The sequence below is a fragment of the Oryctolagus cuniculus genome, chromosome 11 (genome assembly GCF_051225735.1).
Source record: "Oryctolagus cuniculus isolate XC-2025 breed Fujian yellow rabbit chromosome 11, ASM5122573v1, whole genome shotgun sequence".
Classification (NCBI taxonomy): domain Eukaryota; kingdom Metazoa; phylum Chordata; class Mammalia; order Lagomorpha; family Leporidae; genus Oryctolagus; species Oryctolagus cuniculus.
Window position 1 is genome coordinate 109,398,618 of NC_142877.1, and position 27,901 is coordinate 109,426,518.

The 27,901-nt window shown below is 39.1% G+C and overlaps 1 protein-coding gene across 23 annotated transcripts in view; it reads left to right on the top strand.

Annotated features, from left to right (window-relative positions):
• The window catches only part of RIC8B (RIC8 guanine nucleotide exchange factor B), a 125,351-nt gene that overhangs the window by 587 nt on the left and 96,863 nt on the right, over positions 1-27,901 (top strand). For all 23 annotated transcript variants that reach the window (XR_011380257.2, XR_016216265.1, XR_016216263.1 and 20 more), the window contains exon 2: positions 8,867-8,914. Coding sequence is in view for 6 of the 23 variants with exons in the window: in XM_017342125.4 (XP_017197614.1) it covers positions 8,867-8,914 (48 nt within the window). In the remaining 17 variants the exon portion in view is untranslated. The remainder of the gene's footprint in view (positions 1-8,866; positions 8,915-27,901) is intronic.

The following is a 27,901-nucleotide window of genomic DNA, read 5'->3' on the forward strand; positions in this document are numbered from 1 at the left end:
GTTCTCAAGAGGGTGGTATGTCTTACGTGGTCTCATTGGATCAGGAGTGACTGTAGTGTAGATGGTCTCATCGTCCCCATTTTAAAGATGGGGAAACTGAGGTGCAAAGAACTGAAATCACGCCCAAGGTCATGGACATATTATGTTGTTAGTGGGTGGCCAGGCTAACTCCTAATAACACCTCTTATTTGTATCGCATTAACAGCTTCCCTATCCATTATCTCATTTAATCTTGACAGCAATCCTGTGAGGTATTATTTGGGTTTTGCAATTGAGACTACTTGAGTTAAGTAACTTGCCCAAGGTCATACTTGGAAGTCAGGATTCCCACCCAGGCCTTCAAACTTGTTCTTTCCACTTTACAACCCTGTGGTGAAATGGTGCCTTGTAAACCCCAGTCCCGTCTCTCAATCTCTCTCCAAGAACCGTTAGTTCTCCCTCGCTTCTCCTTCCAGGAATTTTACATACTCACTTCAATAGGTAGCGTCACCACACCTTTATTCCCTTTCGAGCACTACTTTATAGCAATGACTGACTGCTCCCCTCCGTGGAAACACACCCAACACCAAGTCACAACGTCCATGTAACATCTTTGTCCCTTCCCTTTGCCTCCATTCATAATTCCCCCTCCAGGGTTTGCACCGTGCCCCCCCCCCCCCCCGCCCCGTGCTTTCATACATTGGGGTGGGTATTGAGCTCCCAGCGTGCCACTTCTTCCATGGATGGGAAAGACCCGCAGATAAGACACAGTCCTGATTTACGAAGAGCCTTCATTCCCATTTGATCGCAGCAGCCCTGTGGGGGGTGGTGGTGTTATTCCCCATTTTACAAATGCGAAAATTTAGGATGATAATGCCGTTCACACAGCCACTGGGAGCTGGAGCTGAGATTTGAGTCTAGGTTGTCTGACTCCGAGTCCAGTGCTCTTTCTACAGTACTACGCTGCTTTCTTTGGAAGCTGCATGGATCTCTTCTGTTCATTTCTTAGTTCCCTCACTCTCTGATATGCTTTACTGTTGAGCGTATTGGCCTAATTTTGGAGAAACTCAATGCATAAGTCTACATGTTGTGAAGATTAGATTCTTAACATTTGACTTATTGCCGGCTTCCAGAAGATATGAAGCAGCTACAAACTGATTTTTTAAATAGAAGTACAACAGAGAACTTGCCCACTGGGTTGAATCAGCTGATGTTTATTTAGCACTTACTACATGCCAGATACCCTGCAATAAATAGAAGCTTTCTTCTTAAAGGAGGGAGGTCCAGAAACCTCCAGTTGGATCTTAGCACCTCCTTCAATATTTCTTTCCCTTCCTGGCTAAACTAAGTGGACTCCAGATTTGCTTCCTTCAGTTTATCTCCTCCTTTTCTTGGTAGCCCTCTGGGTTGGTTTCCACTTACCACCTCTGGCTGAGTGCTATCAGAACGTAAGTCCTTGACATCTCAGCTCCCCTTTTCGTATTGGGAATGTTTTCAAAGTTATTGTGGATGATGCGTATTGTTTAAGGTGGCATCCTGAAGTGCTGTGGAGGATTCCCAAACGCTTGTACTTTTTCCAGCTAAGCCTGAGAATGTCCTGACTTGATGTGAACCAGGTGAGGTAGCAGCTCTTTGGGAAGATTATAGTAGGACCAGGATAGTATACAGTGCAGAGGAAATAGCTGAGCTTCGTGTTGCGGTGAGGTTTTGCCTCTCAAGGGTAAAGAATTTGGGGGCAGGTGAATGGGAAGGGAAGTATGATCGCAGGGGTCAAGCAATAAGAACGGAGAGGTGGAATTAAACTGCTCAGCTCTACGGTACATGGAGTCTGAAATCTTGAAAAAGTAGCTGGGTACCGTGTATTTCAGTTATGTTGTCTGAAAAAATGGGTTTGAGAAAATGATGGCTTGATTGCTTGGGAGAAAAGGGAGGTTCTTCATGCGACCTTATTTCTCTAATAAAGCTAGTCTTTTTTTTTTTTTCTTTTTTTTTTAAAGACAGGGAGAAAGAGAGAGAGAATCTTTGATCTGCTAGTTCACCTCCCAAATGGCCACAATAGCCAGGGCTGGGCCAGGCAGAAGCCAGGAGCCTAGAACTCCACCCAGGTCTCCCACATGGGTGGCAGGGGCCCATGTGATAGCACTTAGCACTTGGGCCATCTGCTGCTGCCTTAACAGGCACATTTACAGAGAGCTGGATTGGAAGTGGAGAAGCTGGGACTTGAACAGGTGCTTATATGGGATGCTGATGTTGCAGGCAGCTGCTTAACTCGTGAACCACAACGCGAGCCTTAAGGCAGTGTATTTTTTTCCCTAAGTTTATTTTTATTTATTTTAAAGGCAGAGAGGAAGAGGGAAGGAGAGGAGAGAGAGAGAGAGAGAGAGACCTTGCATCTGTTGGTTCTCCCTTCAGATGCTCACAACAGCTGGGGCTGGGCCAGTTCAAAGCCAGAAGACAGTCCTCCACATGGGAGGCAGGGATCTGCTGCCTCTGAAGGTGCATTAACAGGAAGCTGGATTGGCAGGGAAGGGGGGAGGGGCTTCATCCCAGGCACTTGGATATGGGATGCAAGTGTCCCAAGCAGTGGTTTAACCTGCTGTACCACAGGCCTATCTCCTAAAGCCGGATCTTAAAAGGAGGCAGTCAAGTATAGTGCAAAGAAGTTGGGATTAACCTCAGATTGTTAGCTCATGGCTATAGATATTTTAGGCCTCTGAGTCTGTTGCCATAGATGTAAAATCATGATAGTCCATTCTCTTAAAGTGTTGAAAAGATTAAAATAAATGAAATGTAACGCCAAACATTAGGGACAGTGCACTCACTAAATTAGAATGATCAAGGTACTGAAGAGGTCATGTGGCCAGAGCTTAGACCCTGGAACCCAGACCCCTGGGATTCTGAATTCTCAACTCTATGTGGTGGAGGACAAGTTGCTTACCTTTGCTGTGGCCTAGTTTTCTTGTATGTAAAAGGGTATAAAAATAACCTATATCATAGGTTGTCAAGATTGAGTTACATGGGTGAAGCCCTTAGAACAGTACCTGCTGCTGAGGAAGCATCCCATACTGTTAGCTTTTGACCAAAAAGGCAGAAATTAAATATATGGCACTAAAACGTTGATGTGTCACAATAAGAAAATTGAGAATATATTTCATTATTTCTCTCTGACCGTTGCACTTTCTGATGGGTAGCAGAATACCTTGTACCATGTTTAGAGCAACAGTTACTTATCTGGTTCCTGGAAACAACATTTGATTTCTACTCTGTTACAAAGACTCATTTCCAAGACTTCTTGCTTAATTCACTGATCATTGTTATGCAGGGGTGAGGAACCTTATTTCTGCCAAGGGCCATATGGATATTTATAACATAATTGTGGGCCGCACAAAATTATCAACTTAAAAATTAGCCTACTATGGATTTATTGAATTTCGAATCCTGTCTGTGGTTGCCTTGGCAGGGCCAGACCAAATGGTTTTGGGATCTTCTACGGCCCGTGGGCCAGATGTTTTCCACCCCTGTGAGAAAGAAGGAAGATATTTATATTCCATGAAGAACAAAGTTTGTCTAGTTGTCAGGGCCATAATGCAAGTTGAGCAGCATAGGAAAGTTTTTGTTTTTGTTTTTTTTCTAAATAGAAGGAATGATTGTTACTGGTTCTATGTACTGTGTGTTATTGAAGAACTACCATGTGTCATCAATATAATCTTCTAGATATTAAAATTTATGAGAGAGACTGAAGTAGTCTCTTTTTTAGGTGGAGGGAGATAGGAAATTGAGGTTCGGAAAGACAAGACACAGTAGCTGTATAAAGTCTCAAGGGCGCATAACTAGGAAGTAGATCTAGTTTTGAGATTCTGCTATGCAGGACTCTTGCGCAGCTGCGTTGCCTTTACCCTGTTGATTCTGTGTTTTTGAGCACAAAGTTTTTTCCAGGAGCAGTACACTACTTCCTTTTTAACTGTGGGGTCCTAATCACCTCTGCTTAGGTTACAGAATGAGCTATTAGTTTTGAGAAGTATTTGTTGTTCCAGTCTAGACCACCCAAGCTCATATTCTTTCAGGGCCAGTTCTGAGAACAGATTTTGTAGAGTTTGATTGCTATCATTTTTATGATTATTAACAACAGTGATCAAGGGCCCTAGGTGCTCAGTAGTATCATGATTCTGTCAATCATGGGTTGTTTAGACTAGAAGGAACCCCAATGATTATTGGACCCAACCCTCTCATTTGGTAGGAGAAGAAACTGAGGGCTAGAGTCGTCAACTATGGTAACCAAAGAGGTGGCTTGCCTGGCCATGGAGACCACCTGAGAGTGTGTGACTACCCTATAACAAATGCGAATAGAATTTGGAAGTAAGTCAAGTTTATGGCCAAATGAAGGGTAAAAGTTACTTAAGATGCAAGTGGGTAGTTGTCCCAGAGTAGTCTTCATAGGAGAGGAAAAATCTCACTGATAGCTGCAGTGAAGTCTTCATTTATGTGCTGCAGGAGCCTATTCGATGGAGGTCTACTACTGGTCAGTGCTAGAAATATACCTCTGTGCTTGAGTAGGGTATAAATATGCTGGACTATGTAAGAGGACTTTCTGCTTTCTACTTGTGAGTGAGCTCTCTGGGCATTTGCAGAGGAGCATGTTTAGCGGGCTGTTCCTTTGTTATACCTTCTTCTTTGCAGATTGGGTTATATAATGTTACTTGATTTTAGTGCTAGAAATAATATTTTTTCATGAAATAACATAACACCCAGTATCCCAAATAGATTAATTCTCTTGTATTGAGGAAGTTTAAGTGTTTGTTTAGAAATTTGCAACTCCTAGTTGTGTTATTAGGTCATTATTTGATAAGACACCACATCATAGGCCATGTACTACTAATAATAGTAGCCATTTATTGAACAACTACTATGGGCATAGTGCCATATATGATGATAAGGAAAATAAGACAGTATAATTGAATAACTTGACCAAGGTTGCACTTTTAGTAAGTGGCAAGACTGGGCTCAAACTCAAGGTTGTCTGACACTTGCACTTTTTAGAGCTCATTCAAAGAGGATAAAACTGGGGCTGATGCTGTGGCATAGTGGGTAAAGTTGCCACCAGCAGTGCCAGCATCCCTTATGGGCACCAGTTCAAGTCCCAGCTGCTCCATTTCCAATCCAGCTCTCTACTATGGCCTAGGAAAGCATTAGAAGATGGTCCAAGTCCCTGGCCCCCTGCACCTGTGTGGGGGACCTGGGAGAAGCTCCTGGCTCCTGGCTTCGGATTGGCACAGCTCTGGCCATTGTGGCCATTTGGGGAGTGAACCAGTGGATGGAAGACCTCTCCCTCTTTGCTTCTCTCTCTGTGTAACTCTGACTTTTAAATAAATAAATAAATCTTTATAAAAAAAAGAGGATAAAACCTTCCTGGGGAGTCTTCATAATAAGTCTGGTGTGTTACAGAGCTGTTCTGTCTTGCTTGGTTTCCAAACTTAACAATGGTTTTGCTTTTTAATTTATTTTTGACTTGTTGCTCCTGTTCCTCTGGAAGTTAAATGTATAAAGAAGGTGAGGTGGTTGGCTGTTGACTAACTGTTCCAGAGAGGCATTTACAACCAGAACTGTTAGTTCCCTCCCCACTCTGCTTTCAGCATTAGAAAGGGGGGTGGGGTGGAGAATAGGGTTAGAAGTACTGAGTAAGTAAGGTGTGATCTAAATTGGATAAAAGAAGCTAGCCTTTTTGAAGCCAGCATATATTGGATCCAAGTAGTCTTACAGGATTGAGCTTCTGAATAGATCGACACATTCAGAATTCAATTAATAATAAGTACCTCACATACCAGTTTATTTACTGATTAAAATTAAGCCCTAATACTAAGAGAGGGCTTTTGGAAGCATGTTTTTTAATATTATGGTTTATGACAGGATCAGCCTTGGACTTGAAAAGCAAAATTGGTACTGGTACTGTCCTAAATATTCTAAATCACTATAAGAGGTTAAGTCTACATTGGAACTATTAAATAGTTTCGTAACTTAATGGCTATCTTTTTGAAAAGACAGTTTATTTTTCTGTCCTCACTGCAGTGCCAAAATAAGGTTAGGAAAATTATTATATTAACAACTAGGATAATTCACTGAATTAATTTTATACATGGTGGCACAAAATAATCATTCTTTAATGATTTATTTAATTTATTTTCATTTGCATTGAACTGAGCTGCAGTCTACAACTTTAATGCCTGGTGCTTCTTTATTTTTAACGCCAATTTTTATTAAAACTCAGGTAAATACATTCCCAAGTATAGCCTCAGACTGACAACCCTTCCTTCCTTCTTTCCTCCCTCCCTCCCTCCCTTCCTTCCTCTTCTTCTTCTTCTTTGCTCATTCATTCATTTTTTTTAAAGTGGTACGTAAGCTCCTAGGCCTGTCTGCCTCTTTCTTTTCTTTTCTTTTCTTTTCTTTTCTTTTCTTTTCTTTTCTTTTCTTTTTTTTAAGATTGATTTATTTGAAAGAGTTACACAGAGAGAAAAGGAGAGGCAGAGAGAGAGAAAAAGGTCTTCTATCCACTGGTTCATTTCCCAGATGACCACAATGGCCAGAGCTTCACCAATCTGAAGCCAGGAGCCAGGAGCCTCCTCTGGGTCTCCCACATGGGTGCATGGGCCCAAGGACTTGGGCCATCTTCTGCTGCTTTTCTAGGCCATAACAGAGAGCTGCATCGGAAGTGGAGCAGCCAGGACTTGAACTGGTGTCCATATGGGATGCCGGCACTGTAGGTGGCAGCTTAACCCGCTGCGCCACAGTGCTGGCACCTCATTCATTTTTATACTTTTATTTTTTAAATTTCTACCTTTATTATAATATACCAACAATGAGTCATTTTTAAAAATTGCCATATAATAGTCTGTTAGGTTGATGATATAGTATGTTCAGTAGAATATTGTTACACTCAATATTTCATCATTCCCTTATTGGACATTCAGGATGCTTTAACACTGATAGATATACTTACATATACAATTTTCTCTCCTTCTATATCATTTTGTTAGGATTAATTCGTAGGAGTGAGAGTTCAGGATCAGAGTATGATTATCTTTATGGCTTCTAATATTTGTTGCCAAATCACTTTGCCTTTTAAAGTTTGTGTCAGTGTATACTGCCATTAGCAGTATCATGCCTGGATTATTGATGCTCCTTCTTCACATGACTTTATGTCCTCAGTCTTATTCTCTTTTGATCTGACCTGTGAGCTTCTACCCAAAATATTCTTCCAGAGTGCTTTTAAATGTTCCTCATAGTCTTTCCCTGGTTGTCACCTGTCAGTTCAGGTATAAATTTCTGAATTTGTGCCCTTCCCACCTGACTTCATTTGAATCTTTTGCATCTTATTGAGGTAGCCTGCCTTGGATTTCCTTAAATGGCCCGCATCTCTTACCTCTAAATCTTCTCTGACCATTTCTTATATTCAGAAGTGCTCTTGACAACATTTCTCCAACTCATTTAATTTAAAAAATTGCTGCTTCTTGGGTGCACATTGTGGACAGACAGCTGGTTAAACCAGTGCTTGGGACAACCACATCCCATGTCAGAATGCCAGTTTGAGTCCTGGTTACTCTGCTTCCAGTCTAGCTTCCTGCTAATGCATCCTTGATGGCAGCAGATGCTGGTATATGAACTTGGGCCCCTGCCACCCATGTGGGAGACCTGGGCTCCTGGCTTCAGCCTGGCCCATCTCCAGCTGTTGCAGGCATTTGGGGAGTAAACTTGTAGCTGGAACATTCTCTTTTTCTTATTCTCACTCTTATTCTGTCACTCTGCCTTTCAAGTAGATGAAAGTAATTAAATAAACATTTTCTTTTAATGCTGCTTCTACAAAGCTGTCAATACAGAACTACCTGCAATGATGATATCTTTAGTACCTAATGTACTTAACTTCTGGTGAGTTGCCAATAAATATTTGTCGGTGTGGTCAGTGAGAGAAATACAAAAGAAAAATAGAAAGGTGTTCAGTGCAGAGTTTATTTTTTAAAGGAAGATGTAAGATGCATAAGAGTATTTGTTTCTCCTGACTAAAACTTGAGAGGAGAGTAAGGAATTCTGTGCTCTGTTTTTTGAATACCACCTCTCTTTCTGTGACAGTGGTCAAGCCAGTTTATTCTCGCTTGTCTTCTCTGTCAGCCACAGAGTGAAAAATAGTGTTGCTAATACTTTGAGGAGCTCTACGATACTCATTCCTTCCAGTTATTTTTTCTTCACTATCATTGGCATCCTCATCATGATAACTGTGATTTAAGCACTCATTTTCAGAAAATTGCTTTTCTAAAATACTGAACTGTCAGGTCCTGTCCATGTCTACAGTTCTCCAGTGATTTCTTGTTACATTTGAAAAAGAAAGTATAAATGCCATATGAACATTGGAAGGCCCTTCCAAATTCTGTCTTGTCTACTTTTCCATTTTTATGTTCCTCCCCTTCCCCATCCCCTAATGTGTGTCCTCTGTTCATTCTCACAGAACTGCTTATTTCATGCGTATATCATACAGTCTCACATATCTGAGCCTTTGTTTTTGTTCCTAGAATACTTTCCATTTGCCTCCTGGCAAACTCCTCTTCGTCCTCAAGGTCCAGCTCAAATGGTCTATACACGATGCAAAAAAAGCATTCCAGATTTTCTTGGGCAGCAGATGGTCTGGTTCTGTGTATTCTTTCGTATATAGTTCTGCTGTAATCCTTTCATACTACTTAATATTTACTTACATGCCTATCTTTTACATATCCCTTTAATCAGAATATCAGCATATGAAAAGGCAACATCTTTATATAGTCATCATATTGTATTTTTAAACATAGCCAAAATTTGAAACCTGTGTATATAAAATGACATTATTTTCCTTTTTTCCCCCTCTCAGCATAGGGCTACTTTCAAATTCGAAACAACAGATGAAGAGAAAAGAAAGGTAAGCCTTTATGTTTGTGTGTGTGTGTGTGTGTGTGTGTGTGTTTCATTTATGGACTTTCCAAGTGGTGGACTTGTTCTCATATGTTGTTGGCTAGTTTGCTTTTTTAGGAACTTTGAGAAGAAAGATAGATTCTGTGTTTCCTGTGGGTCATACACAACTCCCTCCTTGCACCATCCCTACAGGACCTTTAGATTTGCATAAATAAGAAAGTGGAAAGAATTCACAGGGGACTCTCCCCCCATATCTTCTCACTCCCAGAGATTGACTTTGGTGTTCAGATTGCCCCAAATGCCTTGCTGATTAAACCTTGGCCAAAGGAGGCTGTTTTGGGAAAGGAGCTGTCTGTGCTAGCAATTATTTATGTTCTCACTTGTCTAGGTCATGGCTCTATGGGCACTAAATAAAATGAGGTCAAGAGACTCACCAGTAGAGGAGTTCTTACTGGAGAGGTTACATCTGAGAAATGACCATTTAATGTTAAGTTTGCCTGTTGGGGGTTGCTGTGAATATAATAGTCAGTTGATTAAAGCCTGATGCTAATGAGAATAAACTTCTTAGTTTTGCTGGGCTCCATGCATCTCTCCCTGGCCTCACAGATGCCAGCACCAGATGATAGTTTGACTGAATCAATGTGAATCCATCACTGCTGCTAGAAAAATAGCCTAAATTCAGTACTTTGCCTATAGTGGATTGATAACACCTTGAACTCATCCCTCTGTCCGCCTCCTCCCCCACCCCCATCTAATCTCTGTTGTCCTGCTCATCTCACTTCCTAAGATTTCTTCAGTCCTTTCTCCCTTGCTCTGCCCTAACTCAAGCTCCATCTGATTACTCCATCAGTTTCCTAATTGTTCGTACATTTCCTAGTTATGTGTCCTTCCAGTCAGTTGGCCATAAATTTAAACAGCAATCTGGCCATGTCATTCCCACCCTTAAAACCCTTCAGGGACTCTTCTTGGATACAGAATAAACTTCTGGCTTCTTAATGTAACATACTAGGTGCTTGGTGATCTGATGTCTGCCTGCCTTTGTAGTCTGTTTCTTCTCTCTCCCATGTATTTTAGTCCAGCAATATAAAATGTTTCCAGTTAGGCACACATGCACATCCCTTCTGTTTCTTCCAGTCTACCTTTGTATATTTTGTTTTCTAACCAGAATGCCCTCTCCCTCTTGTACCTTCTCCTTTTCTCCTGGTTAACTCCGGCTCATTTCAGGAGCACCTCCTTCAGCAGGCCTCCTCTGGCACTCCAGTTAGTTTGAAGTTATGCTCTCCAGTTTTCCCATAATATTCCATTTAAATCTCTACCACTAAAGCATACACATTTTTTTCACAATTACATGTGTCTTTTGATGTTAGATCTTGAGAAAACTTGACAACAGGTACCGTTCTTTATGTCCTTGACATCTAGAATGCCCAGCACATAATAAGCACTCAAAAACTTTGTTGAATGAGTGACCATGGAGTATAAACTTTGGAGACTGAAAACTTAATCCCACCTTTCTTTTGGATTTAGACGAGAATACCTTTTAGAATTGGGATTCTCAATCTGGGATTTGCTCTTTGGGCAGCTTTTGCAAGATAGACCTTCTCAGACCCAGCTACTTACATACTGTATCAGGAGTTGGGGGATGGGGCTCCAGGCAGGTGTATTTTTATGCTTAGTTTTCAGGAGATACTTACATTTTTTTGGAGTGCAAAATAGTACAATCCCTCTGGAGATTTGTCAAAATTACAGATGCATTTTAATTCTGGCAAAGCTGTGTCACTTTTAGAGATGTATTCCATGAATAGATTGAATACAAGTGAACAAAGTTATTCATTGAAGTATTGTATATAATAGCAAAAGATTGGAAATGACCAAGTATCCAACTATTAGGGAATACTTGATAAAACTGTGACATATTTACATGATGGAATGCTGTGATATTGTAAAATAGGAACAGAAAATGCCATTATATGCTAATGGGAAAGGAAGTTAAGTGAAAAATGGAAAGGAAGCATTTAAAAAGAATGTATCATTTATGACAAACTTGTGATAGATAGAAGGGTTAGGAAGGCAGCTGCTATATGTATATCTTCATTTGAAGAAATTATCCTGTATCTATAGATTGATGGTGCCTTCGAAATCTGACTTGACTGCTTTGGCTGGTCAAAATAAATATAGTAAGGTAGAGATACCCTCACCCCGTGTAAATTTCAGGTAAGGGGTAGAAATTTCCCACAGTTGTTAATAAAGGATGTTGTTTATTTCCTGTAGGGTGTTAGAAAAACCTAACATTTTTAAAGTACAGTCCTCTCTCCGTTTTCAGAAGGGATGACTCCCCTTGTTGATACCCAAATCTCTGATGCTCAAGCCCTTGTATCAAATGGCATAGTATTTGTTTATAACCACACATCCTCCCTTACATAAGGGTACTTCAAAAAGTTCATGGAAAATGGAATTAAAAGATAAGATTATTTCAGTGCAAAAAATTTGAAATACATATATTTTTTTTTAAATAAAAAAAATTTATTTATTTATTGAGAAGTAGAGCTACAGACAGAGAGAGGGAGAGACAGAGAGTAAGGTTTTCCAACCACTGGTTCACTCCCCAAATGGCCACAATGGCTGAAGCTGGGCCAATCCAAAGCCAGGAGCCAGGAGCTTCTTCCGGGTCTCCCACACGGGTACAGGGGCCCAGGGACTTGGGCAATAGTGGAGTGCTGACTCAGAAGGGGAGCAGCCTGGACTAGAACAAACATCCATATGGGATGCTGGCACCGCAGGAAGAGGCTTAACCCACTATGCCACAGTGCCAGCCCCATAGTTTTTCATAATATGCATATTCCAAAAACCTTTTGAAGATACCTCATACTTTAAACCATCTCTAGAGTACTTAAGGTAACTAGTACTTATTTGGAAATAATGACAAAAAGTCTATACATGTTGAAGTTCAATTGCAGTTTTTTTCCAAATATTTTCAGTCTGCAGTTGGTTGACTCTGCAGATACAAAGATTTTCCTGTATTGACTTTTAGATTTCTGGAGACAGTAACTACTATGGTAGTACTCATTCTCATAGTGTATAGATATCTGTTTCCTGGGAGGTCTGTTATAAACAAATGTCATTAGGGACCTGGCTAGGTAATAATCTTCCTTAATGGAAAAATGTTGGCAAACAAATCTATTTTGGTCTCTAAGGGTTAAAACCATTAGAGATTCTTTCATGCCTAAAGCTCTTTTTAGATATTGACATCAAAACTATTGAAGTTCTCAGTGTAGAAACATGTAGAAGAATAGGTATTTCTCCACATTAAGCCTAATATAAAAATAAAAGGAACTCAGATTACTGCACAATTTGTTTTTCTGCATTAGTTCTCTTTTTCTCTTTCCTAAGTGTGTCTCTGGAGCCTTCTCCCAGCTGCTACTTGGTGACAGCAGCACTCCTTTCCATAAACTATGTACTGTCACTGAAGAACACAACTTTGTTATATAAAAAGCCTGTGACAATTTAGAAGTCTAAAGAAACAGTGGCCTCCAAAAAATAAAACTGATTATACTAAACTTTTAAAGAGATGGTTATAATTTAATGATCCTCAGTCCTGATTCAACATACATGTTGTGCTTTGCATTTTTACGGAGACTTATTTTGTGCCAGTAGTGCTAGCACATCACCATTCCTGTTTTACAGTAGGAAACTTGAGGCTTACATGAATGACAACTTTCCAACTCTCATCGCTAGAAAGTAGTGGAGCCTGATGCAGAAAATAGATTGTTATATGCAACTCTTTCAGTACTCACTGCTCCATAGTTCCATCTTAAAAGGGTACTTCAGAAGTTTCATGGAAAATATCGGTGTGTGGACTTAAGAAATTTTGCATCAAAATAAACTTATCTTTTAATTCCAGTTTCCACTAACTTTGAAGTACACTTGTATTATCATTTTAGATGTATTTCAGCAGATTTGAAATTATGATCTAATGCCTTGTTTTATCTCTCAAGATCCCATTTAGACAATTAGACTTAAATTGCCAAGATAGCAACGAAATTACCAACTACGCATGCTTAAATTTTTTAGAGAGGTAAAGTCAAATGTGACTACTCATGTTTGTGCATATAATGCAAATAATTACAGGTGCATTGGATCATTGCATATTTGTATATAAGCATTTGCATTACGTTCTCCTCTTAAAATGGTAGTCTGTGATTATTTGCCAGCACATAAACAAATATATCATGCAAATACGTAGGAGAGGAGGGGTGAATGTGATGAGTAATCTGAAAATTCACATCTTGAGGAAATGAAAGCCCTGATGTTGGTTTTAAAAACAAAACTGACCTCAAAATAAATAAAGAATACTAATTTGCAATAAGTGTTGGAAAAGACATGTCATAAAACAAGTAAAAGAATTGCAGCTATTTCACTGTAATGTAAAAACACAACTTTATTAAATGTGAAAAAAGTTTAGTTGTTTGTGGTAAATCTTTGCGTACATAGCAATTTTCCTCAAAGGAGTAAAATTAAAAATAGTCAGGTTTCAAGCATGTTTTGTTGTCTTCAAACTCATGCTGGTACAGCCCTTGTTTCTGTGAAAGTGTGGGTAATTGCCAAGATTGAGATTGTGAACTCTCTGAGGACAAGAACTCTGGCTTGTATTTTGGACCCTATCACTGCTTATGGCATGAAATCAGACCATGCAGTAAATAGTTGATGAGTGAAGGGAAATTAGAGATTTAATGGAACCTAGAATTCTTATGACTTGAACATATCATAATGTTCGCTGAAAAAGCAGGATACAAAAGCACACAACCATGTAAGACCAGTAAAAACTCTATACAATGAAACATGACTACAAGGAAATTCACTAAATGCTGTGGATAATATTTCTGTTTTCTGTATTTTAAACTTTTATATTATAGATTATAATATTAGACTGTAATTATATAGCATGTTATAATAGTGTGGAGGCATAAGCAAAGACTAGTACTTTCATTTTTTAATTATGTATTTTCTCTAAAATTGAATATTGATTACCTAATATACTTCTTTGGGGGATCATAAAAATATTATTAAATTTGGAGCTACTTTCCAGGCCAGTTTATGGAGTGAAATAAATGTGTGAGTGTATGAATACAAAAATTTGTTTTTCTATTTAAACATTTTATCTTTCCACCTTTTTCCCTGGACTCAGATATACTTCACATATTGAATATCTCTATAATTCACAAATATTTTTCAGCAATTCCTGTGTGCCAGACCCTATGTTAGTCCCAGGTTCATAAGTTGGCTGTTTGCCTGTGGTGTTTGGCTTGGCACTCTCTGAGTTACAGAAGCATGCTGAAGATTGCCTTTGTGGACTATAGAAACTGAATGGATGATTATTTATATTAAATCCCCTGAAGGAAAATGTGTCAACATAGAACCTTTAATCCTAGATGATGAGGCTGTGCTTAGAAAATAGCTTGAGACACAGATGCTTATTCTGAAAGCCCTTTATACTTATTTTGGTCATTTGAAATGGTGAAACTCTAGTTTTTATTAAAACAAAATGAACTTTGTATGTCTTGCAAATCTGATTCAAAATTTACTTGATGTCTTCACCTGAGGGCATATTTTGATACACACTGCAAGGACAGTTCTCACTTTGAAACCAAAAGCTTTAAAGGAAAATTTCAATATCTTGATCTCTTTAAAACATACACATATAATACCAAATACATTGATACCTTTTAACTTTTTAAAGATTCTCTCCAGCTGGAATCTGGCACAATATTTGAATTAAAAGTACTGAATTGTATCATAGGGCAAGATGAATCCTCACAGTCATTAAAATAAAACAATTTAAAATATCATTCCAAACTTTGCTTTTCATTTTAGTTGTTTTACCAAAACATTAAAAGCCTCAGTTTGAAAGGGTGGAACAGCTCTTCTGACTTAGGTCAGCCCTTGGTGTGGCCTCCATGCATGATCTTTGGATCATTGTTTTAGGATTTCTGTCTTGCATGAGGAAAACAGTATCTTTGATTTTTACCTAAGTTTCATATGCAGTTTTTCATATAAAAATTTCTGAAGAGATTTCATCCTTGACAGTGTGTGGAATGCTATACACCTGCTGCCCAGTGAAGCTGTTGAAAATTATTTTTTTGAGCCACCATTTAAGGTCTCTTGTAATAATCCCAAGAGAATATAGTCAATTTAAAATAAAAATAGTTATTTAAGAACGTTTCCTAACACTTGGTAAGAAAAGTGAAAATGTGTAGTATTTGAGCTGACATCTGCTTACTCCCTGTACTCTCTCAGCTGAATGGAATGGAAAGTCTCCTCCAAACTTTTAGCTAAAAACAGTGTTCCCTTTTCTCCTAGCTCCCAGTGGAGGGCTTTCCTTCTCAGCATTTCTTACCCTGTTTTCAGCTACCTGTTGCTGAGACTAAATTCTGAAGAAGTGAAATTGAGAGGTAGGGATTCCCTTCCCTACATCCAGCCCCCACTCATGAGATGGAAGCTGTAACTTGGTTATGACACTGTTGGGAATACTGGGACCACAGTGGCAAGCCAAGGAGGTCTGAGCTTGCTGTACCCCTTCAGTTCTCTCAGTTCCTAAAGTGGGAGTGCCCCTCAGAAGCATGTCATTGTCCCTGCCCTGAGTATCAGAGCCAGGGCACAGGTATTTTGTGTAAATGTTGTGAGAACATGTTTCCCAGCTTTTATTCCAGGCTCTTGCTCCTGTGTAAGATAAGAATTCAAAGCAGAGGCATAAGTAAAGTACAGTAATGAGAGCAGAATTTATTTAAAGTGAGTATACCTCCAGGTGTGAATTCTGGTGACCCCTCCAAGAAAAAAGCTCAGAGAGAGAGAGAGAGAGAGAGAGAGAGAGAGAGAGAGAGAGAAAGAGATGCTTGCCTGTGAGGAGAGACCACGAGAGGGGAAAAAAAAAAGGGACTCCCACCTCCAATGGTGCCCTAATTGAATATACAAATAGGTTGCATTTTGGGTGGGTTTACTGTGCATGAGGTCTTCTGGGAGAGTTTATTGAAAGAGCCCTAATAGATTGGACCAATTTGTCATGCGAGTTTTACTCCAGGAAATTGTTGAAGACAATAGGGCAATCAGTCAGCAATTAGTATTGTCATCTGAGTGCTGTGAGGAAAAGTCAAAGAAGGGACTGCCAAAGCCACTGTCATCCTAGGACTACTGTGGTATAACCATGGTTATGCTCTCTAAGGTACAGTGTTGGGACTTCACACTACTGGGAGGGAGGAGAATAGGGGTCACTCAAGTAATTCAACCAGTCACTGAAGAAAAATAAGCAAATAACAATAGCAAGTCCTAGAACAGGGGAAAGAATGAATTCTGGGTTGAAGAATACATGGAGTTGACACAGTACAGAAAATATCCAGTCTCCCAGAAAAACTGAAACATGGAACGAATGATCCATACACAGGAAAAAAAAAAAGCAAGTAACAAAAGGACTTCAAAATAACAATCATCCATATGTTCATAAAACTAAAGGAAGCCATGATTAAAGAAGTAATGGAAAGTATAACTGTGCTATATCAAATGGAAAATACTGATACAGAGATAGATTTTTTTTAAAAGCTAGAAGGAAATTCTGGAGCTTAATAAAGTACAACAACTGATACAGAAATTTTCTGGAGAAGCTCAACAGTAGATTAGAACTGGAAGAAAGAAGAATAAGCAGACTTGAATATATATCAACAGAGAAAATGAAGAAAACCTCAGAGAAATGTCAGACAGCAAGTACACACCAACATATGCGTAAAGGGAATTCCAGAATGAGAGAAGAAAGGGGAGAAAAACACTGAAAGAAATAATTGCTGAAAACTTCCTAAACTTATTGGAAACTATGCATTCAGAAACGGTGCCAAAACTCAAGAGAGATCTGAAAGTAGATACATCATAGTAAAAATGCTAAAAGCCAAAAACAAGCAGAAAATCTTGAAAGCAGGAAGAGAAAAATGACTTCTCACAAGAGAAACTCAACTGAAATTCACATTTGACATCTCAACAGAAATGGAGGTCATGGGCCAGTGTTTTGGGTGCTGGTTCATGTCCCAGCTGTTCCACTTCGGATCCAGCTCTCTGCTAATGGCCTGGATAAAGTAGAAGATGGACCAAATGGGCTCCTGTGGGAGACTTAGAAGAAGCTTCTGGCTCCTGGCCTTGGCAGCCATCTGGGGAGTGAACCAGTGGATGCAAGATCTCTCTGTCTCTGTAACTCTGACTTTCAAATAAATAAATAAATCTTAAAAACAACAACAACAAAGGCCAGCGCCGTGGCTCACTAGGCTAATCCTCCGCCTGTGGCGCCAGCACCCTGGGTTCTAGTCCCGGTTGCCCCTCTTCCAGTCCAGCTCTCTGCTGTGGCCCGGGAGTGCAGTGGAGGATGGCTCAAGTCCTTGGGCCCTGCATCCACATGGGAGACCAGGAGGAAGCACCTGGCTCCTGGCTTCGGATCAGCGCAGCATGCGGGCCGCAGCGTGCCGGCCATAGCGGCCATTTGGGGAGTGAACCAACAGAAAAAGGAAGACCTTTCTGTCTCTCTCTTTCACTGTCCTCTCTGCCTATCAGGAAAAAAAAAAAAAAAAAAAGGAAAAGAAGCAGCGATCAGAGGCATTGGGATAACATACTCAGAAATCAAAGAAAAGTAAATCCCCTGGTATAAGAGGTGAAACCTCAATTTGCAATGCCAGCATTCCATATCCTGTTCCAGTCCAGCTCCTTACTAATGCTCCTGGAAAAGTAGTGAGAGATGGTCCAAGTACTTGAGTCCCTTCCACCCATGTGGGAGACTTGTATGGCATTTTAGGCTCTTGGCTTTGGCATGGCCCAACTCCAGCCATTGTAACCATTTGGGCAGTGAACCAGCAAATGGAAGATCTCTTTCTCTTTGTCCCTCTCTGTTCTTCTGCCTTTCAAATAAATAAATCTTGAAAAAAAAAAAAAACTAACCAAGAATTTTATATTCAGTGAGGTTATCTTTTACCAAGACTGTCTTTTTTTTTTAAGGTTAATTTTTTATTTATTTGAAATGCAGAGTTACAGAAAGAGAGGGAGGGGCTGGCACTGTGGCATAGCGGGTAAAACCACTGCCTGCAGTGCCGGCATCCCATATGGGTTTTGGTTGAAGTCCTGGTTTCTCCACTTTTAGTCCAGCTCTTTGCTATGGCCTGAGAAAGTAGTGAGAGATGGTCCAAGTCCTTGGGCCCCTGCACCCATGTGGGAAACCTGGAAGAAGCTCCTGGCTTTGTTACAGTGCAGCTCCGGCTATTGCAGCCATCTAGGGAGTGAACCAGCAGATGCAAGGCCTCTCTTGCTCTCTTCTCTCTCTGCCTTTGGCTCTCTGTAACTCTGCCTTTCAGATAAATAAATAAATTTTTTAAAAAAGAGGGAGAGACAGAGGTCTTCTGTCTGTTGGTTCACTCCTCAAATGGCTGCACAGCCAGAGATGGGCCACGCTGAAGCTAGGAGCCAGGAACTCTATCTGGTGCTCCCACATGGTTGGCAGGGGCCCAAGCACTTGGTCTTTCATGTACTGCCTTCCAAGGCACATTAGCAGGAAGCTGGATTGGAAGTAGAGAAGCTGGGACTCACACTGGCACTTGAAATGGGGTGCTGACATTGCCAGCAGCAGCTTATCCCACTGTACCACTATGCCAGCCCCAACATATTTTTAAATTTCATCTTCCACAAACTTTTAGAAATACTCTCATATGACCCAGCAATTGTACTCCTGGATATCTACCCAAAAGAAATGGAAACATGTTCGCACAAAAACTTACACGCAGATGTTCATAGAAGCATTATTGGGTTGGAAACAACCCAAGCATTCATCATCTGGTAAATGGATAAACAAAAATATATCCATACAAGATTATATTTGACCATAAAAAAGAATAAAGTAACTGATACATGCCATAACATGGATGAATCTTGAAAACATTATGCTAAGTGAAAGAAACCAGACACAAAAAAGCCACATATCCACATATCCCTTAACATGAAACGTCTGAGATAGACAGGTCTGTAGTGATCAAGTATATTAGTGGTTTTTGCTAGGAGCTATGAAGAGGGAAATCAAGAGTTTCTACTAATGCATATTGGGTTTCTTTGGGGAGTGTGATGAAAATGTTCTAAAATTAGATAGTAATGATGGTTGCACATGGTGAATACATATTCTGTAGAACAGTGAATTGTATACTTTAACAGTGAACTTCATGGCATATGAATTATATCTCAAGCTTTTTTTAGCATAAGTACTAGTAGATAGCATATATGTCCATCACCATTCCAAGCATCAGATGTGTATTAACACATCTAATCTCACAACAAAGCTATAAAGTATGTGCTTTTATTTCATTTATTTTACAGATGAGGAAACAAAGGCATGCAGAGAAAATACTTGCCTAAACTAGTGAAGTAGGAGGCTGTGATTGAAACCTAAGTTGTCTGGCCTCACAGCCCAGTGCTCCACCATTCTGTCCCTTATTAATAATTGGATTGACCTGCTGTGTAGCTTATGAATTGATTGTATTCATTTTCTGATTTTAGGCATCCAAAACTTGAGAGTTGGTGCAGAGCATAAACAAATCTTTGATGTTGAACTATTTATCACCATTGACAGAAAACAGAAAAGTATGCTTCCAGTGTAAGTGACTGGATAGGATAACTAGTGAAGATATCTCTGTCAACTCTTCCCACAGGCAATCCAGTACTTGACTTTTAGGACCTAGGCATGTTGTAGATTCTTTTTAGATGCTTCAGATTGATTTTTTCATTTGCCAAAAATGCAGGCCTTTTTTTTTTTTTTTTTTTTTAACCAACGGTTAGCTCTTCCTTACAAATTTTTATCTTATGTTAAGGTAAATGGAGAATTTGTACATTTTTCAATTAATGGAAAACCTTTAGGGGATTGAAAGAGTTCTTTGCTGACCATACATTTCCAGTGTTCTCAACTTTACTATTTGTAGATGAAAATGGAAAGGTTGAGTTACCTAGAGTCACAGTTATTGAGTGGAAGAGCTGGAACTCAAAACAAATGTTTGGTTTCCTTTCTTGTCTTCGGGGATCTTTGCAAGGGTCAGCATCAAGGAACTCAGCACCTTAGTAAGGAACTCAGAGTATCTCATGGTACAGTGATTCTATCCAAAGTATCCCACACTAAGGATCATCACAGTCTGATTCAATACTTTTAGTAATAGGAAGCTCACAGCAGCCACTCTACTTTTGGGTAGCTCTGATTTAGAAAGCTTTTACTTAGATTTATTCCAAATCTGCTTTGGTTGACTGTGTTAGTTTACTCATATTCCTCTCTACTTCTGTTCATATAATCCAACATTTGGCTTACTTGCCTACCTCCTTGCTGTCTCTCTTTTTATTTTTTTCTTTACTTACTACCCAATACATTTATTAGGAAGCTTACTGTAGCTGAATTTTATATTCCATCAGCCTTTTAATATATATAATATATAATAATATAAGTATATAATATATACTTATAATATATAATAATATAAGTTTATAATATATATAGTAAGATAGCATTCCTTATTCATTTTACACATATCTGGTCTCCCTAATAATGTAAATTACTTGAATTATGTTCTTTTATAGCTCCTTAACCTAAAATAGGCTTCTTGTCACTTAAAATATATTTCTCTTGAATAATTTGCATGCATTGAATTTTAAATTGGAAGAATTTTCATGTGAGCCTGCATCTAGGCTGTGTATATAGGCACTCACAAATGGACACCATAGGATCTGTAGAATTAATACAGAATTGCAGTGTTATGTTTATACATTACCAATTATCTTTCTCAGAAGGCTTTGCCATTAAAAGGTAAATATTGGTTAAAAACCTCTTAAAAATCCATAACTCTTGGCTTTGTAGAATGTGTCTGGTATTCTTTCTTCATCTGTTTGACCATCTTTATGAAAGTGTACATTAGTCTCCTACTCTTCCCCAAGCACTATGCGAGAGGTTTTTAAAAATGCTGCTTCATTTCACATTTATATATCCTGGTTCTCATCCCTATTTTTATAGATAATGAATTGAAGTTCAAATGATTTAAAAAAAATTGCTTAAGATCATGAATCTACAAGGAGCAGAGTTAGTGTTTAAATCCAGGTGCTCTCTTTACTTCAATTGTTTTGTTTTTCATTAGTTACATATAAGGTATCTTTTACTCTATACAGTGTTCTCTCAGATGTTGCCTATGTTAAACAATTATAGTAAGCCTGAGAGATACATTTTTTTTTTGACAGAGTTAGACAGTGAGAGAGAGAGACAGAGAGAAAGGTCTTCCTTCTGTTGGTTCGCTCCCCAAATAGCCGCTACGGCCAGCACTGCGCCGATCCGAAGCCAGGAGCCAGGTGCTTCCTCCTGGTCTCCCATGTGGATGCAGGGCCCAAGCACTTGGGCCATTCTCCACTGCCCTCCTGGGCCACAGCAGAGAGCTGGATTGGAAGAGGAGCAGCCAAGACTAGAACCTGGTACCCATATGGGATGCTGGCGCCGCAGGCGGAGGATTAGCCAAGTGAGCCACGGTGCTGGCACCCATGAGATGCATTTGTGTCTTACAAAATGAGAGTGTTTTTTTTTTTTTTTTTTTTAAGATTTATTTATTTATTTGAAAGGCAGATTTACAGAGAGGCGAGGCGGGGCAGGAGTCTTCTGTCTGCTGGTTCACTCCTCAAATTGCCATCAGTGGCCAGAGATGCACCAATTTGAAGCCAGGAGCCAGGAGCTTTCTCTGGGTCTCCCACACAGGTATAGGGGCCCAAGGACTTGGGCCACTTTCCACTGCTATCCCAGGCCACAGCAGAGGGCTGGATTGGAAGAGGAGCAGCTGGGACTAGAACCGGCACCCATATGGGATGCCAGCACTTCAGGTCAGGGCCTCAGCCTGCCGTGACCCAGCGCTGGCCCCAACAGGCTCTCTTTTAAAGGCACCAATCCTTCCAGACCAGGCCCTCACCCTCATGTCCTAATTTAACTGTGATTACCTCCCAAAAGTCCTGTCTCCATCTGCTATCACATTGTGGATTAGGGCTTTAGTTTATATGAATGAGGAAGGGTGAGGAGTGAAAGGAGGCAGAAATATTTAGTTCATACATCAGCTTACCATCAGAGTCTGTCTTCTATACATGACTGAGCTATAGAACTGATAACCAGTGATTCAAGATAGGACTATTTCAGAGTAAGTACTTCAGCGTTATGGAGTAGATTAGCATTGGAGGCAAAGTAAGGAAACTCTAAAAGGGTTGTGAATAGCAAAGAACACTGAAAAGGGAAAGAGCCTCTAGAAGTCCATGGGAACAGGATCTATATCAACCACAAATATAAGATGTATACATTGTCATGACGGTGCCTGTGTTGGAGGCTGGTTAGTATGCTGCAAAATCAAGCTATAACTTAAACTAAGAACTCACTGAAGATTACATGAGGTAGTATTCTCTCATTTGGTAAATTCTAATATGCAGCAAAGTTACTTCTGTACCTGCCAATATATGGAAAGACTACAAAGTATTTCACGTGGGCAGTAGAGAAAAAGATTTCTTGAAAAATAAAGATTCAATTTGTGAGAGAAGCAACATTGACTGGTGCAGTGTTTGAAAATAAGTAAAATGTTTTGACATGCCCATTTCTACCCTACATCAGTCAGAGTAGCTGCTTGGTCGTATAAGCTAGCATTTGCACCTAAGCTGTCTTTCCCATCTGTTAATGAATTCTTGGTGATGCAACATGTCTTTCTTAGGATTGCTAATTAGCAGAGAAAATTGAGCCAAACATATTTAATTGTTGTTTCTCAGAGCTCGCTTTTCAATCTTTTTTGGCAGTGTAAGTATAATATAGAACATAGCCAGGAGGATTGTATTGCTAAAAAATGTTCATGTGCAGAAAGGGAAGCTAGAGATGAAATTTAGGAGTGAGAGCCAGCACCGCGGTTCACTAGGCTAATCCTCCGCCTTGCAGCACCAGCACACCGGGTTCTAGTCCCGGTCGGGGCGCCGGATTCTGTCCCGGTTGCCCCTCTTCCAGGCCAGCTCTCTGCTGTGGCCCGGGAGTGCAGTGGAGGATGACCCAAGTGCTTGGGCCCTGCACCCCATGGGAGACCAGGAGAAGCACCTGGCTCCTGCCTTCGGATCAGCACAGTGCGCTGGCCACAGTGCGCCGGCAGCGGCAGCCATTGGAGGGTGAACCAATGGTAAAGGAAGACCTTTCTCTCTGTCTCTCTCATTGTCCACTCTGCCTGTCAAAAAAAAAAAAAAAAAAAAAAGGAAAGAAATTTAGGAGTGAGATAAAACCTCATTCACAGAAGCAATATCCATTAAGTAAAAACTGAGAATTACCACTGCTTTCCATACTACAAGTAGGAAAAACTCCAAAGTTTGTAATATTAAGCTAATATACATAGACTCAGTTATGTGAGTATTCACTTAGAAAATCTCAACTTTAGTTTTTTATAAAGAAGTTCCAAATTTGGCCTCCAGAATATTCTCTAACCTTTATTTAAAGCACATTTTAGAAGTCCAGCAATAAGTCATTAACTGATATTTTTATAAAATACAAATTTTGAATAGGTCTTAACATGTTCACTCTTATATGTTTTCTCTTCCTCTCTCTCTCTCTATTCATCTCCCACATGCACACTCTCTGTCATGTGCTGAAAACAGAGGGCAAAAGTTTAGAACTATCAGATTTAGGTGGCTGACCTTCAGCTCTAGTTAAGAACTAAAATTAGATCCCTGTGGAATATATATCCACTGACATCCATCAGAGGAGAGTGTAGGCATAACCTTGAGAGGCCAGTAAGACATCATCCAAGGGAGTTTGCCTTAACTGCAAAAATTCCTTTGACATTTCTTTTTTTTACCTTAAAAATTCTTGGTGACTTTTGTATTGTGATTTATAATGCATTTATTTTCATTTAAGAACTACCCCCCGAACTCCCACCCATAAATCTTAGTAAAATATTGATTCAAGAGGATGTACCAGGATTATCCTGTAACTTTAAATATCTCTGGCACTGGGCCACATCTCCCAGATGAATGTGCATAGCCTATTTTAAGAGCAGGGTCCTATCCCATCACTGTAGGAGTACCGGTTGAAGTGAGAGTACAATCCAAGCTTGTGGCTAACACTAATTCTAATGAGCAGAAAGCTGAGGAAAGTCAGTTCTTATTAACGAGAAAGTGGCAGATTGTAAAGATAGATATTTCACTACCACTACAATAGAAGAACAGAAATATAAACAGTAAAAAATTAGAACTATCGTTAAGGATTTAGGTCTGTTCAATTAAGAAAGGGGATTAAAAAATTCATCCTCATTTTTTCCCTTCATGGGCCTAGATTAACCAAAATTGCTGTTAATGTTAGGAACCCTCATTTTTGCTTTACTTCTTATATATTACTAAGTGCTAATAAGATGAAAAGAGTAGAAGTGAGAGTCAAGTAAAAATTTGACATTGTAGTTAATCATTTAGCCTCTTTGGAAGTCAGTTTTCATATCTGCAAAGTGAGAAAAAAACTTCATTGTCCTAAATATGTTAGAATATGTTATTTTTTAAAAGGGTTTGGTGGTCAAGCCAATGAAATACCAGTTTAAAAATTAAACAGCTATCTATTCCATAGTATATAAGTTTCCCAAATTTATTTATTCACAAAACTAATTTTTTAATAGAACTGTTAGCACTTCTAGTGTTTGTTAATATTGAATGGTTACTGTAGTGCCTGCTAACTCCTGACATTCTGGTTCTGGAAATCACACTCGTGTTGTTTGGCTCTTCAGCTCTTTTCTGGCCTGCAGTTATCCTAGGGCTACTGCCAAATTGAACTCAGTGTCTGTGCTGTGTGTATACCCTGCCCTTCTTGCCAGCTTGAACTGGAAAGTTGAAATCATTTTCCTGTTTTTTGTAAATAACACAAACATCAGTTCTTGTTTTTTTGCAATATTTACTTTCTCTGTTCACTTTTGTTTTACTTTAAATAATCACTGACTCATTTTATTCTAAATTAATTATTTACATTCAGCTGAATTTCACCAACTAATAATAAATATTTCTGAAGCCCTCAGCTCATTAAATCCTTTTGATAAGCACTCAAATCAGAAAACCATGGCAAATCTACATGTGGACTTATTATTTCAATCAGAGAAAGAAGTCTGTCTCAATACACTGGTTGAGGTCTTTAATTACAGATCATGTTCTTGGAAGTGTAAAATTTTAGCTCTTACTGTATATTATCCAACTTAATAAAATAGCATTGTAATATAGGGAGTATTATCCCCATTTTATAGGTAATAAAACTATAGCTCCGGAGCTAAATAACTTGCCCAGAGCTCAGAAGTAATAACAAAGTCATATCTAACTGACATCAATTTATATTCTCTGTTTACTAAAGTAAATGATTATAGTAATGGCATATGGATTACAATTATAGTGGTAACATTTATTAATTAATTCTAGTGCAGCATACACACACACATACACATTTAATTTCCCAATCTATTCAGAGCCACACAATTAAGTGACAGGTGGGAATTAAACCTAGAGCTTTAATGACCTGTTAAATTTTGGGACATAATATTCTGTAGCATACATTGCTTTGAAGATGTTACAGTATATATATGTGTTAGTATTCAACATCATCTTAGTACCTTTCAAAGAACAGAAATAGCAAGTCCCGCTTTTCTCTAAAGTTGATTAAGAGTTGTCTCCAGAATTCAAGGTCAGAGGCATTAAGTGCTGTAAAAGTGGTAGAGATTAAGCTCTGGATTTAGAGGTGGAAGAGATTACTTCCTGCTGCAGAATGGCAGAAGAAATGGTATTTGTTTTGAACATAGGAATAACTGAAGAAGGTCCAGGGGTTCGGTAGACATTCTAAGTGCAAGAAATAACAAGAAAAGGCACAGAAGTTTGCAGTTATTAAAGTGTAAGTTATTGTACCTGGATGAAAGCTATTATAACAGTAAGTAGTTGAATGTGAGTTACAGAAAGGAGAATTTGGGGGAGAAGGGTCTGATGACCCCTTCCTAGTTAGTGAGTTTGAATGTGTTTTATTTGTGTTTGCTGTGGGGCAAACAAATGAATGTCTACTTGGCAATACTATTTTCGTTTTGCTGCAACTTGAGGAAATAAGTCCACTCTCATAGGAGTGAATGATACCACTGCCAGCCAGGTTGAAAACCTGTGAGGTTCCTTGCCTCCTCTTTGTTCACCCTTGACCAATCAGTTAGTTTTACTTCCTTAAAATCTTCTCTTGCTGCCTTATTTCAAACGTTGGTCACTTTTCGCTAGGACTACTGCCACAACCTCTTAACTGATGTTCTTGCTTTTGGTCTTGCCCCTTTTCTAATTCATTTTCCATATTAACATCAGAGTGTTAATCCCAGAGTACGAATCTAATGTGGTTCCCCTGCTTAATACCCTACAGTAATTTCCTTATTTCCCTCTGGATTAATTCCAAGCTCTTCATTCCACTCATCATTCATACATAGAGTAATATATTCTCATTTTAAAAAATGAAAAAGAAAAACAGCCTCTCTTGACCTTGTATTTCCTCTTAGAACCATTCCATTTCTGTGCTTCCCTTATAGCCACAGGTCCTGAAAAGTATCTGCTTCTCTCTTCAGTTTCTCACCTCCCAAGTACTCTTCAGAAACTGCTTTTATTTATTTTTTTAAGGGAAAGGATTTATTGATGGGGAAACCCACCAGACCGGAGAGAAGGGGTGAAGAAGAAAAAGAGGGAGAAGGATAGTGTAAGAGAGAGATCAAGAGATCGAGAGATCGAGAGAGAGACAGAGAGAGATATCGAGAGACAGAGATGAAGAGCAGAAACTGCTTTTTTTATTGCCAAATCCTTATGCTATTTGATCTTTCTCTGCATTGGAAATAATTGACCACTCCTTCCATAACACTTTCTGTATGTTGTCTTCCAGAATACCACAGTTCTAAATTTCTTCTTGCTGGTACCTCAAAATCTCCTTTATCAGTGTTGACATTTTTTCAGGGCTCTTAGTGTCCCTTTTCTCTACTTATTTTTCTGAATCTCATCCATTCCTATAGCTCGAAATGCCTTACTTGCATAGAAAGCATAGCCCTAATGACTGCTTGGGGCTCCACTCCAGCCATGTATGTTTAACTTCCTATTGACATTTCTGAGGCATCTCAAACTTACTGTAGCCTCACAGAATTTCCCCTGTACCTCTCCTTCCTTTAGTCATTCCCTTCTCAATAAATAACACTATGTTGCTTAAGTCACTGTGGGTAATGTTAGTGACAATGCTGTGAGATGAAACTGGAGAGTAAGCAGGAACCAGATCATATGGAATCTTACAGAATATGATAAGCAGATTAGACTTTACTTTAAATGCTTTGAAGAGTCATTAAAGAGTTTATACAAAGGGAATATATAACCCTGTACTGCTTGCTCTGCTGTTCTGTGCATGTTTACCAGCTTCTCCCTATCAGAATTTTGCTTCACTCTGTCTAACCTTGCAATTTCTTCCAGTTATTTTCTATCAAAACATTTCATTTCCCTTATAATGCTTAAAATATCTTAATTATGTCTTTCCATTTATTTTCTGTCTTGCCCATTGAAATATTATCTTCAAAACACCAAATGATGTCTTCATTCACCACTGTACACATATCACTTCACATAATCCTTGAATATATAGAAGGTACTCTGAATATTTTTAAAATGACCAAGAGGAAATTGAAAGATATTCTCTTAGATGCCATGTCCTTAGGAAATTTTTTCCTGAATTGATCCACTTCCTCTTCTAAGATTATGCACCTTAGATTTGTATTGTCATGACATTTTTAATGTTTAGATAAGTGGTTTTCAACTGGAGGAAGGAGGTATTGATTTCGCTTTCCAGGAGACATTTGACAATTTCTGAAGACATTTTTGATTGTCATGATGACATTAACAATGCTTCTCAAATTATTTGTGATTAAAGATCAAGGTGGTTTTTTTC